Consider the following 15,322-nt stretch of genomic DNA (forward strand, 5'->3'; position numbering starts at 1 on the left):
CTACTAGAGTACTGGATAAAAGGATGATGTGTGTTGAAAATGTCATAGTTATTACTCATTTATGTTTTACAAAGACCATGCATTATTGCTCTATAGTTCTTTATGGTGAGACTCCCGAGAAATATTACCGACAGATTACATCTAGATTTTGGCGAAAATCCTAAACTTCATAAAATTGGCATAGATTTGATTATGATCGTTGTTTGCATGCAATATGTTTATAAAGTGGCGAACAAAAATAAGAGGATATTTAGAAAGTGGCAAATGCTTTGGCATATTCATGACGAAGGCTTGCAAAACAATACTAAATTAAAGTGCAAATGAAGATTCTACACAAAATGTAAGTAAAAATAAATAAAGTAATAGGTAAATACATAAATAAGTGAATTAATAAATAGGTTTACCTCACTACTGAACACTTTTGTGGCCATTGGCAGCAATACAATATTGCCCAATACTTAAAAAATGTTTGACCTTTGAGAGAAATTAAGACATTTTCAATGTTCTGTGAGTTTGGCAAACACATAAAATTTCGACTCATAATAGTTGAATAAGTTGTTGTTGTTATAACGATCAAGGGTGGATAGCCCATGGAAAAAAGTTTGGGCAAGCTACATGCGTAATCCAACATTTCCTTAGTGATGCTGTTTGCTGCAGTAGTGGATGAAACCTGTGCTGTCACCATGGAACAGGTTGTCTAGGGAATAATATAGGGATGCCGTTGGAAGAAGTTTCATTATGTGTTAATGGTTACTATACAAGTCAGTCGTCAATGGAGCTCATAGGTGAGAACTCTCCCTTAAAGCAGGCGGACTCGTAGTGCTTGTTAAGGTAGGACTTTAGAGCAAAGGTCTTGTCGCATCTCTTACACTTGTAGTGCTTGAAAGCAGAGTGCGTCTGCATGTGAGCGCGGAGGTTGGAGCGGTCGGCGAACGCCTTTCCGCAGTGTGCGCATCCAAAGGGCTTCTCGCCGGTGTGTGACCGCATGTGTCCCTGCAGCAGCCAAGGTCTACTGAAGGCCTTGCTACATATGTCACACTTGTGCTTGAGGTCGTGGGTGAGCAGATGCATGGCCATGGCGGGCATGGACACGTACACCTTCCCACAGGTGGGGCACTTCTTGGCCATCTTGCTCTCTAGGCTACGGTGGGTCTGCTTGTGCCGGCTCAAGTTGGAGGACGTGGCGTACGTTTTTCCGCACTCGTTGCACGTGTGACGCTGTATGGTCCTGGGGCTGCTGATGGCTTTTCTCCTCGACCTTCCGTCCGTGATGAAGAAGGCGTCTACGGTATAGCCCTCGCTTACGGCAGTGTCTCCGTTGATGTAACCGGAGGAAATCTCGGACTGGGGACTGTCAGGCTGGTCCGAGTCCGGTGCTCCGTAGTCGCTGTGGATGCCGTCGCTGTGGATGCCATCGTAGATGGGGCTGGGAGAGGGGACTTTAATGCCATTGTCACTTTCACCGTCATAGACAGACGGGGTCATGTAGTCACTGATGTACCCTATAGCGTTGAAAAGAACAGAAAACGGATTGAATTATTTGCGTGATGAGGCCTACTGATTAGACATTGGGTGGATTCTGGGCGCTTTATTCATGTTAATTGATGCAACAGTGCCATTCTGCCAAGTGTAGGGCTTAATTTGTGACTCACAGCGCGTGAGCTCTGCAGCCTATTATTTCAGTCATTCACAGAGGTGGGTTGAAAGACGTTGACTTCTTTTGAAGGTCTTTTTCTACATCACTCCACCCCCAAAAAAATCTATATCTCTCTATTTCAATTAGTGCGCTAACCCATTTAACGACAAAGGCGGGAGGGGAATAATATCACTTCAGTAAGCCTATTATTGCATTTGCCGTTCTGACAAAGATCTCAGAATATAGGTCGATGTGCACCACTGAACGTACACATAGCCTGCACTTACATCCAGGGCTATAGGTTACTCCATGACCAAGAGATAGGAGCACGCATGAATAATCTATAAAATGTACTTCTGGACAATATACAGTCTGGTTATTCCAGTATGCGAATACGCGCACTGTATGTTTTAAAGAGCGTAAATAATGTCTTAAAACATGATCAAGCGTTCGTTTAAAAGACGGACAGACTCTCTCTCTCCCTCCCTTTTGTATGTCTGTCTCCGTGTGTGGCTATGGTAGTGGGCTTGTACTAATTATCCAAAAGGGATACATTATAACTCAGTATTCTAATCTACAGTTTATTGCAAACTTGTATGTTGTACACTTGTTGGTTGATGCAGCTCAATTGGGTTTTAACCTTGTGTGCTCCGCTGTAGAGAACTTGAAATATCCCTGCCTCGGAAAATGTGCAGAGTCGACAGAAATACAACATGTGACTGTGTTGGATACAATGTGACCGCGGGTCAGCGAAGCTCGATGTGCAACAAGCTATCTGCACGCACACAGGCTACAGTCAACACTTAATAGGCTATACACATATAAGACCAAACAAAATAGATAAAAGACAGTGTAGCCTATTAACATAAAAGTAACAGGTAATAACAGGTTTACCTTTTTCATGAAAGCGGAGGCTGAGGTCGGACCTCACTCTACCATAATGGTTCTCCAGATCAGCAGATGAGAAATCATCGAGCTTAACCTTTTTGACCAGAAAAGATCTTGGCATGTTTCCACGTTGAACAAAATAACACTCGTCCGGTGGTTAAGTCTATCACTCCTCATGCAGGGCTGAGGAAAAGGGGCTGTATATACGGGCGTAATCGCTTCTTCGGTTCGCCGATTTGTGTGTGATCAGATGCCAGCACAGGGGGAAAAGCCTGAGTGAGACCCCTTCCGAATCCTCACGCTGCTACTCCTTGTTGAGCTGCTGATTTTCGTGCGGCAGCGCCTTGTTCCGCTGGTCAGAAATGCAACTTCAGCACTGGATAGCTCCCTTTCAGTGCTGCGCGCCTGTATAGGCAGGCAGGCAGGCTTCAGCACTGGACAGCACACCCGCAGCAAGAGATCCGTTCTTTCGCTCTTCTCTCTTCCTTCCTCGTGCAGCTGTCCTCAGTCTTCTTACACTTTGACCGTAGAAATTAGGCTGGTAACTGCTTCCAGGATTTGGCTCGTTTTGAACTTCAGAGAGTATATCACAGCCCCCACGTCAATATTTGGCACTCATTGTATAAATAATCACAAAAAAGCCACATAGATGAAAACGCTTTGTCTTAGCATTAGCTCCGGCTTTCTCCCCTTTCTCTCTTTCTCTGTCCTGCACTCTGTGAAGGTCTTGGGCTTTCTGAAGTCTGTTGATCAGCTGTTGGGATTTATATGGCTGCGATCAGGTGGGAGATGGAGATGGAAGTGCCTAATTTAATCCGTCAAAAAAAACATCTCCCGGGACCAACATTGGACTAGGATGATTTATTGATTTGGTGAGTCGTCCACGATTTCTCTTTTTTTCCCGTGTATAACAAATAGTCATGTTTTATCATGATGATGACTATTATACTTTTTTTGTAAATCATCACAGTAAATGCCAAGGAAATCAAATCAAAATCAAATCAAAGTTTATTGGTCACATACACAGTAGATGTTATAGCGGGTGCAGGGAAATGCTTGTGTTACGTTTCTTAACAGTATGGTAGAAATGGCAAACAACAACATGAATAATAATACAAAACAAGAAACAAGAAATCACTAATGTCAGGATGAATCCAGTCAACAACCCAAATATCACTGTAACAGTGATCCAAATTCAATCCATGTGTATATACACCAGAAATATACTGATAATGATATATAATAATAGTAGGCTATAGGATATTTTTGTGTATTATTCTATGATTTTATTTGTGCTATATTTTCTAACTAATACATTGAGCATTAAACATTAACACTAAACATTGAGCATGTTTAGGCTCCTTTCTTAGGGGACAGTAAGTTATCGTAAATTAATTTTTATTTGCCCAATATATATATATAAGCTTTGGAGTTCAATGTTTTAAAAAGAAAAGACTGAATCTTCTACCACTTTTACAAAATCTGCCCGCCCGCTTAATGTTTTCAAACCAACGCTGACGCTAACCACACAACCAAAGACTGGATGTGGCCGGAGGCTTGCAGGTTACTCTTTTACATCACACACTGTAAACCAATAGTGTTCTTTATATGCAAATCATAGGAGCTGTGTAGCAGAAGGTCCTTTTCCTCAATGATTCCTGTAGGAGCCATATGTGCGCAATTAACGGGGATCCAGGAGCAATATTATTCTTGGTTGTTTGACATGGGTGTTCTTTTTGTTCGCTACTGCAGCAGGATGCCTTTGTGTTTGTATCAGTGCCCGGCTAGTCCCCCGCTTGCACTGTGCCATAGTATGGGTCAAATGTGCACCGCAGTCCGGATATGCTATACAAGTTTTGATACGACTTTAATAATAAGCATAGGCTACGCACATATTCGGCTACCACTATTGCCTATACTGTAGGCTATGCTTACCTTCGACAGAAATAGGCATACTGTAAATATATGTTTACTTTCGTCAGAATGAAATAAGCACAATCTGTCTATTTAATGTGTGAAGGTTATTGTTTTTATTGTATTATTTCCTAGCCTCAGGGATATAGCCTATGCTTTTCATGCTGATGATAGGAGCTCAGAAGTACTGCAGATTCACTCCTGACCCTGTCTAGCACACCATATAGAGAGGACTATAAACAACACCGCGGAAACCTTGTTTTGCGGTTAACAAACTCCACCGTACCCTGAGGATAGCCATGAGGGGATGGCCTGACGTGTTTATGGAACGGTAGAAAAAAAGACAAGAGAGAACAGTCTATTCTGCTTGCTCCTCGCACGGAATATTCCCTGGAACTGCTGAGTTCAGCTGAAAAAGGCAGGAAAAATATAGAAGCTCGTGCGCCTGTCATTTGCATAATAATAGTCTGGGATGTTGCTGCAACACCCAAACGTCTTGACGGAACGCAAAACAAAAGGACTCATTGACATTTCATTCTCTCATGTGAGTTTTAAACAAGAGATATTAAAATGAACTAGTTTTGCCATTCAGCGAATATAAACAACGCTACATGGTCCAACCTCATGTAGCGTTGTGCAGAGGACAAAGAGAAGGTCAAGTGGCTTGTGGCGTGATGTGTTAGTCAAAATAGAGATACGTTAGATAGATAGGCAAGGCACCTGCATTCTCTCCAGCGATATGGTTGATCCCTCTAGGAGATGCCAAATGAATCCTAATTAAAATCCAGAACTTTTTAAACAGCATATGTTCAGGCAGTCATGTCAATGTGCACAGTGCAAAGCAGAACATTAGTTAGTCAGTGTAGCAACCTGGTGGAGGAAGGAAATTACTCCACAGCAACGAGCTCAAGTCAATCCTTTGATTTCTCTATAATCATTAGAAATTACTCCACAGCAACAGCTCAAGTCAATCATTTGATTTCTCAATAATCATTGGAAATTCAATGACAAATGTAAGGCTTGTGTTAACAAATTACCAATGGTTTCTTACCAAATGGCACCCTACTCCCTAAATAGTACAGTTCTTTTGATCAGAGACGTATGGGCCCTGGTTAATAGTAGTGCACTATATAGGGAATAGGGTTTCATTTGGGACATAGATAATGTTACTGGATCCAGCTGAACACAATAGATTTTAGGGCGAGATGACCATGGCTGGGACTATGTTCACCCAACCACCCATATCCTATTCATTTCCCTTAGTCTTAATGTGGTCATTTGCATCACATTGTTAGTTGTAAACAACACAACTCAGAAAGTGCTTAATCTTCCACGTCAGTTCTTCATTACAAAGATAAGAGGATTTGTTTTCGCTCTTTTTATAAGTGGGTGAGAGGAGCTCTCTAAGCCCAATTATCTGCTATAAATCCAAGCCTTGGGATTTCACACAACTTCCTCTCTGAACAGCTAACCCTTAATTGTCCAGCCTAACGAGAGAAAACACACAGCACATTGCTGTTAATTGAACACAACTTCTACAACAATAACATTACAACAACATTACACTAACATTACAATAACATGATGTAATTTGCCCCAAGTCCATGCCATCCATCACCTGTCTACCCCCCAGTTTGTCTCTCGGACTCTCTCCTATATGCATTATAATCTGGTCCACCCACCACAACCACCACTCCCTCCACCTAACCCCTCTCCACCCCTGCTCCACCTCCCCTCCCAGGGCTTTGTCCCCACCTGGACTCGCTCCTGTATGCATTTTCATCATCTGGTCCACCCACCACCCCCTCCACTCGACCCATCTCCACCCCAGCTCTACCTCCCCTCCCTGGGCTTGGTCCCCACCTGGACATGGTTGATGTGGTCCTGGTCCTGGGAGAGAAGGCAGCTGCAGAGCCTGTCTGGCCTGCCCGTCTGCCTGCCACTACCCTACCCAGGCATGGCAGCTGGATGTAAGCACGGGCCAGGGCAGCAGCACCACCTTGATGGAGTGGTGGGTGGGTGGTGGTTGAGGCCCACGGCTGTTTAATGAGAGGTGTGTGTGTGTGTGTGTGTGTGTGTGTGTGTGTGTGGTGTGTGTGTGTGTGTGTGTGTGTGTGTGTGACATATTAATGATAGACTCAGCTGACGGGTCCATAGGTGAATTAACACGATATGTATATTGATACAGTCGGTTCATGTTGATGATACCCTAATAACTTATGACATATATTAACAACATCACTAAGCAAACAAAATATAGTTTTGGGGAGAACACCTGCTATTAAAGATAAGGTCCATTGAAGGTCTAGCACACAGGTTGCCTACTGTTATGGGGAAATGTATGATCCCAAATTAGCATGTTCAGACAGCTTTATTATGGTGGATATAAGTACTGGACTATAGATTTAATAATCGCACTTTGTAACTGAAATGTCATCTATGGATTTGTCCCAAATGGCACCCTATTGACTATTTAGTGAGCTACTTTAGACCAGAGACCATTTGGTATGCGACCTATGTCATTATTTATAAGATAAGGACAGCTACCTCCTCTACCAAAGCATTGAGTCATCCCTACGGCCCCCCACTAACGTATGGTATTAATGCTTATAGATACCACTGCCACCTCAATAAGCAATAAGACAGATAAACATTCAGCCTTAAAAGCTCAACAGAAAATATCCCTTCCATGGGCAGACAATAGAATTGTATGGGCCAGTAATGCAGACTTAGAGGCTTCGTCAGCTCTATAGGCCAGTAAAGGGATCAGGGGGATCATGAAATATTAGAGGCCATTAAATTGTCTGAATTCTGAAATTGTGCTGAATTCTTTGCTTTGGGTAAAGTGACTTACCCTCCCACTCACCCATGCAGATATGATACTGTATAGCTAGAGATGTGGAATTGGTCCTCTAATGCATCTTAAAACATAGATTTCATAAATCCGTAACTGAGGAAAAGTTAGTGCCAGACATCCTAAATCGTGAATTACTTTAGGATTGGAGCTGGGAATAGTTGTAGAGGTTTATAAATGTAATGTAAAGAAAGTGTAGCCATCATGCTTCAGAAGCCATCTGTACAATGGCAAGAACAGCTTCATCAGGGACAAATAACAAGGCATAACAAGTCAGCAGAACTATTTCCAATGACAGAGAATCCATATGTGAATCCCTCCTTTAATAGCTGTGAGTATTTGGATGATGACGCCAGGCCAAAATATGACATTGTTTACAAATATACACAAATAAAATTGAGTCCACACTGTCTTTGTAAAAAAAAATGTGTTAAAAACTATCTTCTAAGAGATCTTGTCTTTTTCTTTTTCCTTTGTCTTTGTTTCTTTTTAAAAAGGTGTTGCTGCTCTGTCCCTGTTGCCTTACATCGTGATTCTATAAGACTTAAGGGCTATAGCAGCCATGCATCAGCCTCTGTCTGGGGGTTCACTCTAGGGTTAAAGTCAATTGCTTTCAGACTATAGGAAGCCTGTGTGTGCCAGTGAGGTGCTGCAGTGAGCAGGCTGCGGAGTAGAGGACACATTCATTTACCTCAGAGTGGTACCTGAAGATTTCACCGGCAGACAATACGCTCTCTGCTTTACCGGCACTGACAAACGTTCACTTCCGTTGATCTATTATGAGTTGTATTACAACCAAGGTAAAAGTGCAAATGGCACATATACACAGCTTTTCAGTCATTTCCAGACAGGTATTTAATGGCTCAAGATGGCGCTGTATGTATTGTCCTGTACGTGTTAAGTCAACAAACTATTTCAAACCTTATCTGTTATGATAATGGGGTGCAGAGGCATATTATCCTATGGGTAACATGTATTGCATATCAAGCAGTCTAGACTCTGTCTATCTAGGCTGATCATATGGGTTTCATCCCACACAACACATGTGTCCTGTCTGCCAGGGGTATCTGACTGCCAGGTTCCCCATCTCATCCATCACTTCAGCGCCCTGAAGATGGGGGGTACGGTACCCCCTGCTGGGGCCCCCCTCTGACCTCTCACCCGCTGACCCCCCATGCATGAATGGTCATTAGAACTGATCTACAAGGAGTGGGCGGGAGGGGGGGTTATTGTGTGTGTGTGTGTGTGTGTGTGTGTGTGTGTGTGTGTGTGTGTGTGTGTGTGTGTGTGTGTGTGTGTGTGTGTGTGTGTGTGTGTGTGTGTGTGTGTGTGTGTGTGTGTGCGTGTGTGTGTGGTGTCAACTTATGTGTGTGTCCCATTACTCCATGTCCACCCATCCCAAACGACCACCACAGTGATATGTATAGCGGCTCACATATGGGTCTTCTCTGGAGAAAATCACCTATCAGTCTAATCTGGGCCAGTCTGGAGACTGGGGCGACATTAATCTTATTTGTCATAACCCGTCTCTGGGGATGGGACCTCCACCAGCCCCCTTACCCCTACTGTTTGGGGGGCTTCCACAGACCCCCTGTATCTCACACCGCCAGGGCCTGAACCTAATTAGATGTGAAAGTTAAAGAAGCTGAAATGGGGACAAAGACAACATTATGCAGATTCATGTTTGATTTAGATTTAGTTCCATTTCCACCCCTTTTTCTTTCTTCTTTCATTTCTGTTTTTGTCGTGAAAAATAAAAAGGGTTTGTGAAAGAAAGACTGAGTCTAACACTGAAAGAGAACCTTGGTGTTTGATGTTTAAATGATTGCTGTTTAAGCCGTTTTACCGGCAGGGCTTTAGTAGTGCTGCCATACTGAGACCAGTGAGAACCTCAGCTATATGAAATACATTAAAGATGACTACAGTGCAACGTATGGAAATGAAGTTGGCAAAAATCTAAGAAAGATCAAATACATTTCTGTGAATTGCAACAGCGCAGTTTCTCAAAACCTCTTATAGCCAGTCATAGTCTGTCACATAATATCGAGATGAAAATACTGAGATTTTAAGATAACGAACAAGGCACCAAAAGGTTGTTGAGAGACACAGTTGACTATCGCCCACTTATAAGTGACGATTCATAATCTCCTGGCTCTTCTGACCTTTAATTACCAGTCACACAACACAACATCCACTAACTCCTCTTATCAGACAGAAAAAGGCCTCTCTGCATCATTATATCAGTGTGAAAGCAAGAGCACAACTAGATGACACACACACGCACACACACGCACACGCACACACACACACACACACAGCCCAGCCATTGTCATTAGCGTGAGATGGAGAGAGAGAGAGAGCGAGAGAGAGAGAGAGAGAAAGAGAGAGAGCAAGAGAGAGCGAGAGAGAGCAAGAGAAACATCCAGTCCATCGCCCCTCTTAATGAAGACCACATCAAGAGATTAGAATAAAGAAAGGCCAAGTGGTAAATTGAGAGTACATATTTGGAGCTGGGAACTCTAACCTGTTTTACATAGAGCATGTCACCAGGGGAATTGAACCAGATTAGCATTTTTATTGCTCGAGCAGAAAGCCCCGTGCAGCCAGCCAGCCAGCAGTACCCAGCCCTCCCCTTTCCACCCCTCCCAGGCAGGGCCCTGGGCATGGAACCTGGAACTTGGAACCTAGAACCTGGAACCTAGAACCTGGAACTTGCATGGAACCTAGAACCTAAAGCTGGAACCTGCATGGAACCTGGAACCCGGAACCTGGAACATAGAACCAAGAACCTGGAACCTGAGACCTAAAACCTAGAACCTGGTACATGGAACCCCGAACCTGGAACATAGAACCTGGAACCTGGAACCTAAAACCTAGAACCTGGAACCTAGAACCTGGGACCTGGTACTTTGTGAGGCATGCCTCACTGCAGTGTCACCTGTTCTCTGATTTCTCAGCAGCTACACAGCACGTCTGTCTCGGTCATAGAGAGGAGAGCAGCGCCTGGTTCAAAGTAAAAAATGTACCGCTGCTCTGTGTGTGGAGAGGTGTGGTTATTTGTGTTCATATTCTTATGGGTGTGATAGTGTTTAGATTCTTTGCTGGTGTGTGGGTGTGTGTGTGGGTGGGTGCCTGTCTGCCTGCTTGCCTGCGTGCGTGCGTGCGTGCCAAAATAATACACATCCTTCACACTTTTCTGAAAACAAAAAGATAACCCTCCTGTATATAACGTGTGAATGAAATGAATATGTGTGTGACTCAAAGGGCTTTGGCACAGAGGCCGTGCAACATCATCAGTCAAGACAAATCCAATGTGGGAGAATAGAGGGGTCTTAACAGAACTGCAGAACTGAGTCTGAGCCCAAGGCAGCGTCAACCCTTCAAATGAAAGGACAAACACACTCTGTAACAGCGTGTTGTCAACACGGGGAAGAGTACACATCAGCGTGTGAGCAACAGTTTTTTCCAGCCTGCCTCACTCTATTTGTTCCGCTTTTCGCTCCTCCATTCCTTTTGGAATCACACAAGGCTGCCGAGGGGCTTCAGTGGGGGAGATGGAAGGAGAGAGGAGCGAACGATGTGGCAGCGCTATCAGATTCCGCTCTGCTTGGCTATTTTCAATTAGTCAGCTTCTTCCCTTCCAGACCTTTATTGCCTCCTCTCTCTCCTCCGACACCACCTGAGGAAGACACCATGTGGAATTCTATTAGGCGCGCAGCTCGTTTTCAACCAATCAGACGTGGCCGTTCGCCCACTTCTTTATTTTTCACCCACAATTCTTTTTATTGTTGCTCTCAGGTTCTTTGTCAGTGAAATGGGTTTAGGGATGGGAGGTGAGGTGGATGCTTGACTATTTAGTTCAGCACCGATGAGCCTCATGGTCTTCTACTAGGGAGTCAAACAGGCTGTGTTCTCTCTGTCTGTCTGTCTGTCTGTCTGTCTGTCTGTCTGTCTGTCTGTCTGTCTGTCTGTCTGTCTGTCTGTCTGTCTGTCTGTCTGTCTGTCTGTCTGTCTGTCTGTCTGTCTGTCTGTCTGTCTGTCTGTCTGTCTGTCTGTCTGTCTGTCTCTCTCTCTCTCTCTTGCTCTCTCTCTCTCTCTTGCTCTCTCTCTTTCTCTCTCTGTCTCTTTCTGTCTCTCTATCTCTCCCTCCACTACTCAGTAGTCAGCGGTGGTTTGTGCAGCGAGAGCCAATCTCATTATCCTTATTATTAGAGTCTAAGTGTCAAGAGGCAGACATCAGATACAAAGGAATGGGGGCGTAGGTGGCTGATAACTGATAACCTCTCTCTCTCTCTCTCCCTCCCTCTACAAGATGGATTGAGGGTGAGCGCTCGATGGCCTATCACCAGCCCTGTTCACTCCATGTTGTTGTTATTAGGACTTGGGAGTGCATTAGGGCTAACAGGAGACCATATTATGAGACATAAGGACCTACGGAGGGTTACTATAACTGCTCGTCATCTGTCAGGCTGTGTATGGGTCTAATATCTTACAACCTACAGGGATAGATGAAGTAGCAGTACACTGAAGTGTCATGTAAAGCAGATGACATTTCATTTACACTGGTTTTAATGAGAGCAATTCATTAGTACTGGATGAAAATAATGAAGGTGTCTATTACGTGTGTAATTATTTTACTATTGTAATGATGTATTTCTATTACCTTATCTCATGTTGACTCAAAACATTTCACATAATCCTGTACCAGTCACCAAAGCACTTTGTTTCCATCAAATCAAAATCCCTCCATTGGTCAATTCAATCAGGGCCCTTTTTGTCTCTTTCCCCCGTTGAATTGTCCTCCCCCTGTATTGTCCTAGCTTCCACCAGAGGGTCTTTGTGTTGTGTTCCACTGTATCCAGACTGGTCTCATTGACTAGACGTAACATAGTAAACATAAATCCGGGACACTAAAATTAGTATGACATTTTACATTTGGTATGGTTACATAAGACAGAAGGCTACTTAAGGCAAAAACTAAAAGAGGGTGGTTGTCGGGGTGGATGTGTGGACGTATAGCGCGAACTTCTAGCAACCTAAAGGTTGTGTATTCGAATCTCATCAAGGACATCTTTAGCATTTTAGCTTATTAGCTACTTTACAAATACTTAGCATGTTAGCTAACCCTTCCAATAAACCTAACCCCAACCTTAACCCTTTAAGTTAACCCTTCCCCTAAAATTAACCCAACTCCTAACCTTAACCCCTAACCCCTAGCCTAGCTAACGTTAGCCAGCTAGCTAATGTTAGCATTAGCCACTTAGCCATCCTTAGCTAACGTTAGCCACAACAAAGTGGAATTCGGAACATATTGTACAAATGGCCATTCGTAACATATAATACGAATTGTAATATGTAACATATCATATGAAATGGATGATGGACATCCACACATCTCATCAACCCGATTGAGATGCTGTGGCATGACCTCAAGAGAGCGGTTCACACCAGACTTCCCAATAATATTGCTGAACTGAAACAGTTTTGTAAAGAGGCAAGGTCCAAAATTCCTCCTGACCGTTGTGCAGGTCTGATCTGCAACTACAGAAAACATTTGGTTGAGGCTCTTGCTGCAAAAAGGAGGGTCAACCAGTTATTGAATCAAAGGGTTCACATACTTTTCCCACCCTGCACTGTGAATGTTTACACAGTCTGTTCAATAAAGACATGAAAACATATAATTGTTTGTGTGTTATTAGTTTAAGCAGACTGTGTTTGTCTATTGTTGTGACTTAGATGAAGATTAGATCCAATTTTATGACTAATTTATGCAGAAATCCAGGTAATTCCAAAGGGTTCACATACTTTATTTTGCCCCTGTATCATACTAAATGGAGTTTTGCAGATGACGTACAGTATCATACAAAATGCTCTGAGACCACATTGCAGTATCACATGGCTGTCTCTATGGAACCCCCCCAGCCCACTGTAATCACTGTGGCTGGGATACAGACAGAGATTGCTTCCCAAATGGCACCCTATTCCCACATAGTGCACTACTTTTTACCAGAGCCTTGGTCAACCCTGGTCATAAGTAGTGCACTATACAGGGAATAGGGTGCAATTTGGGATGCAGACTGGAGCGAGGAAGGGCTGGAGCTCTGGGTCCCAGGGAAGGCCTGTTCTCTGCTCTGATTGGCTGACTGACAGAGCCTCTATTGTTAACCAACAATACAGAGGACGGAAGGAAGGCTGAAAGGCTTGCGTGGCTCAGTTGCAGCTCCTGAATCATAACCTCTCTTTGTTCATCTACTGTAAAGCAGACTGGTCTCCAGGAGGGAGAAGCAGACTAGACATATTCAATAGAGGTTATTTAATGGTCAATAGTAGAGCTTCCATTTCAAGCCTGGTTCCTCTCTAGGTTTCTTCCTCCTTTGGAGTTTTTCCTAGCCACTGTGCTTCTGCTTCTGCATTGCTTGCTCTTTGGGGTTTAGGCCTATCATCTGTAAAGCTCAACTGCTGTTGAAAAAATGTCATTTATTGATTGATGTCAGTGATGCAACTCTTGGTATCTGAATGATAAACCTGTTTTACAGCAAAAATAAATCAATAAATTGGGGGTCAATCTGATAGTAAAAACATTTGGAGAGGAATTAGAGAGCACTGACATTAAGTAAATTAACATACATAACATACGTAACAAATGGATGGAGAATTCCTGAGATGGTCACTGTCATGTGGTGCTGAAATTCAGAATGCTGATTCTGTTGCTGTCTACTGAAGTGGGGCTGAATCTCTGCTATTATAGACTTTCAGTATGTGAAGCTTTGGTTGCGAGTTTCTCTTCCTCCCCCCTCTTTATCTCTCCCCCCTCCCTCCCTCCCTCCCTCCCTCCCTCCCTCCCTCCCTCCCTCCCTCCCTCCCTCCCTCCCTCCCTCCCTCCCTCCCTCCCTCCCTCCCTCCCTCCCTCCATCTCTCTCTCTCTCTCTCTCTCTCTCTCTCTCTCTCTCTCCCTCCAGATGGTTGAGGTGAAACAGCCTATCTGTCTCTGAGTTAGGGAGGACATGGGGAGACACCCTCCATCAGACATACATAGGCTAGTGTACTGCACGCACCCCTAACATCTCCATGTAAACATCTGCATAGACATGACAGCCCAAGATGAATCACCACAGACAGACAAGAGGGTCACAGACATAAATAGACTGTGGTTCTGTCAGGGCCCTGGTCAAAAGTAGTGTATTCTAAAACGAAAAGGGTCTCATTTGTTCCTTGACCGCCGAGTGACCATTCCCAGTGTTCACAGTGTCCGTTACTAATAGTAATATAGAAGTAACACACAACTACAATATTGCCCTACCTGTAACTATCACATTAATGTTTTGTACACTCAGTGTATATCTGGCTTATATATTCAATAACACATTTTAGAGTACTGGCTAATCTCTGCAACATTGTACAATACTGTATAGTCAAGGTTCAGATTGTAATTCATGACCCCAATGACAAGTGGACAGAAGGCTATCTGTTCTTTTGTATCCAACTGTTGTTGTGTGCTACACAGAGAGAGGGGCCCTATTTTCGATTTTCAATATGCTATTTGCATTTAATTTGTTACAAAAAACCAGAATGCACCCTACAGGCTTTAATATTCTGATATTCATAATGAAACATGCTGAAACGCCATTAAAGCCTGGCTATCATTATTTTATTGCCACAATAGTTTTCCTCCCTAGTGTGTGTGTGTGAGTGTGTGTGTGTGAGTATGTGTGTGTTCGTTCTAATGAACAATCAGAATGACTGTTTTAGTGTGCGCAGTTCAAGTGGCCTATACATCACCATTGAAGATGTCTCATACAGCACCAGGAGAGAACAGACCTGCCTACAGATCTAGGATCTTAATTTGATCACTCCTTTGTTGCTGGGAATTTTCCTGCAATGCAGGAAATGCCAACTTGTAGTGCATTCATGGTTTAAAAAGTATTCTAAAGTTAGTAAAATGTCAGACTTGATTTGTCCTAATGAAAAATGTATTAACCCTTACAAAAACATGTCCATTAATTATAATCCACATAGTAATTCACATTTCC

At 43.4% G+C, this 15,322-nt stretch overlaps 1 protein-coding gene across 1 annotated transcript in view; it reads right to left on the reverse strand.

Moving 5' to 3' along the window:
• The window catches only part of scrt1a (scratch family zinc finger 1a), a 4,022-nt gene extending 717 nt beyond the window's left edge, over positions 1-3,305 (reverse strand). Inside the window, exons 1-2 of the mRNA XM_014142709.3 lie at positions 2,531-3,305; positions 1-1,502 (exon numbers count right to left, since the gene is read on the reverse strand). The exon at positions 1-1,502 is cut by the window's left edge and continues 717 nt beyond it. Of these exons, the coding sequence (XP_013998184.1) occupies positions 763-1,502; positions 2,531-2,645 (855 nt within the window). The 5' untranslated portion in view covers positions 2,646-3,305 and the 3' untranslated portion in view covers positions 1-762. The remainder of the gene's footprint in view (positions 1,503-2,530) is intronic.
• Between the last annotated feature and the right edge of the window lie 12,017 nt (positions 3,306-15,322).

Source organism: Salmo salar, chromosome 14 (assembly GCF_965601325.2).
Source record: "Salmo salar chromosome 14, fSalSal1, whole genome shotgun sequence".
NCBI classification, from domain to species: domain Eukaryota; kingdom Metazoa; phylum Chordata; class Actinopteri; order Salmoniformes; family Salmonidae; genus Salmo; species Salmo salar.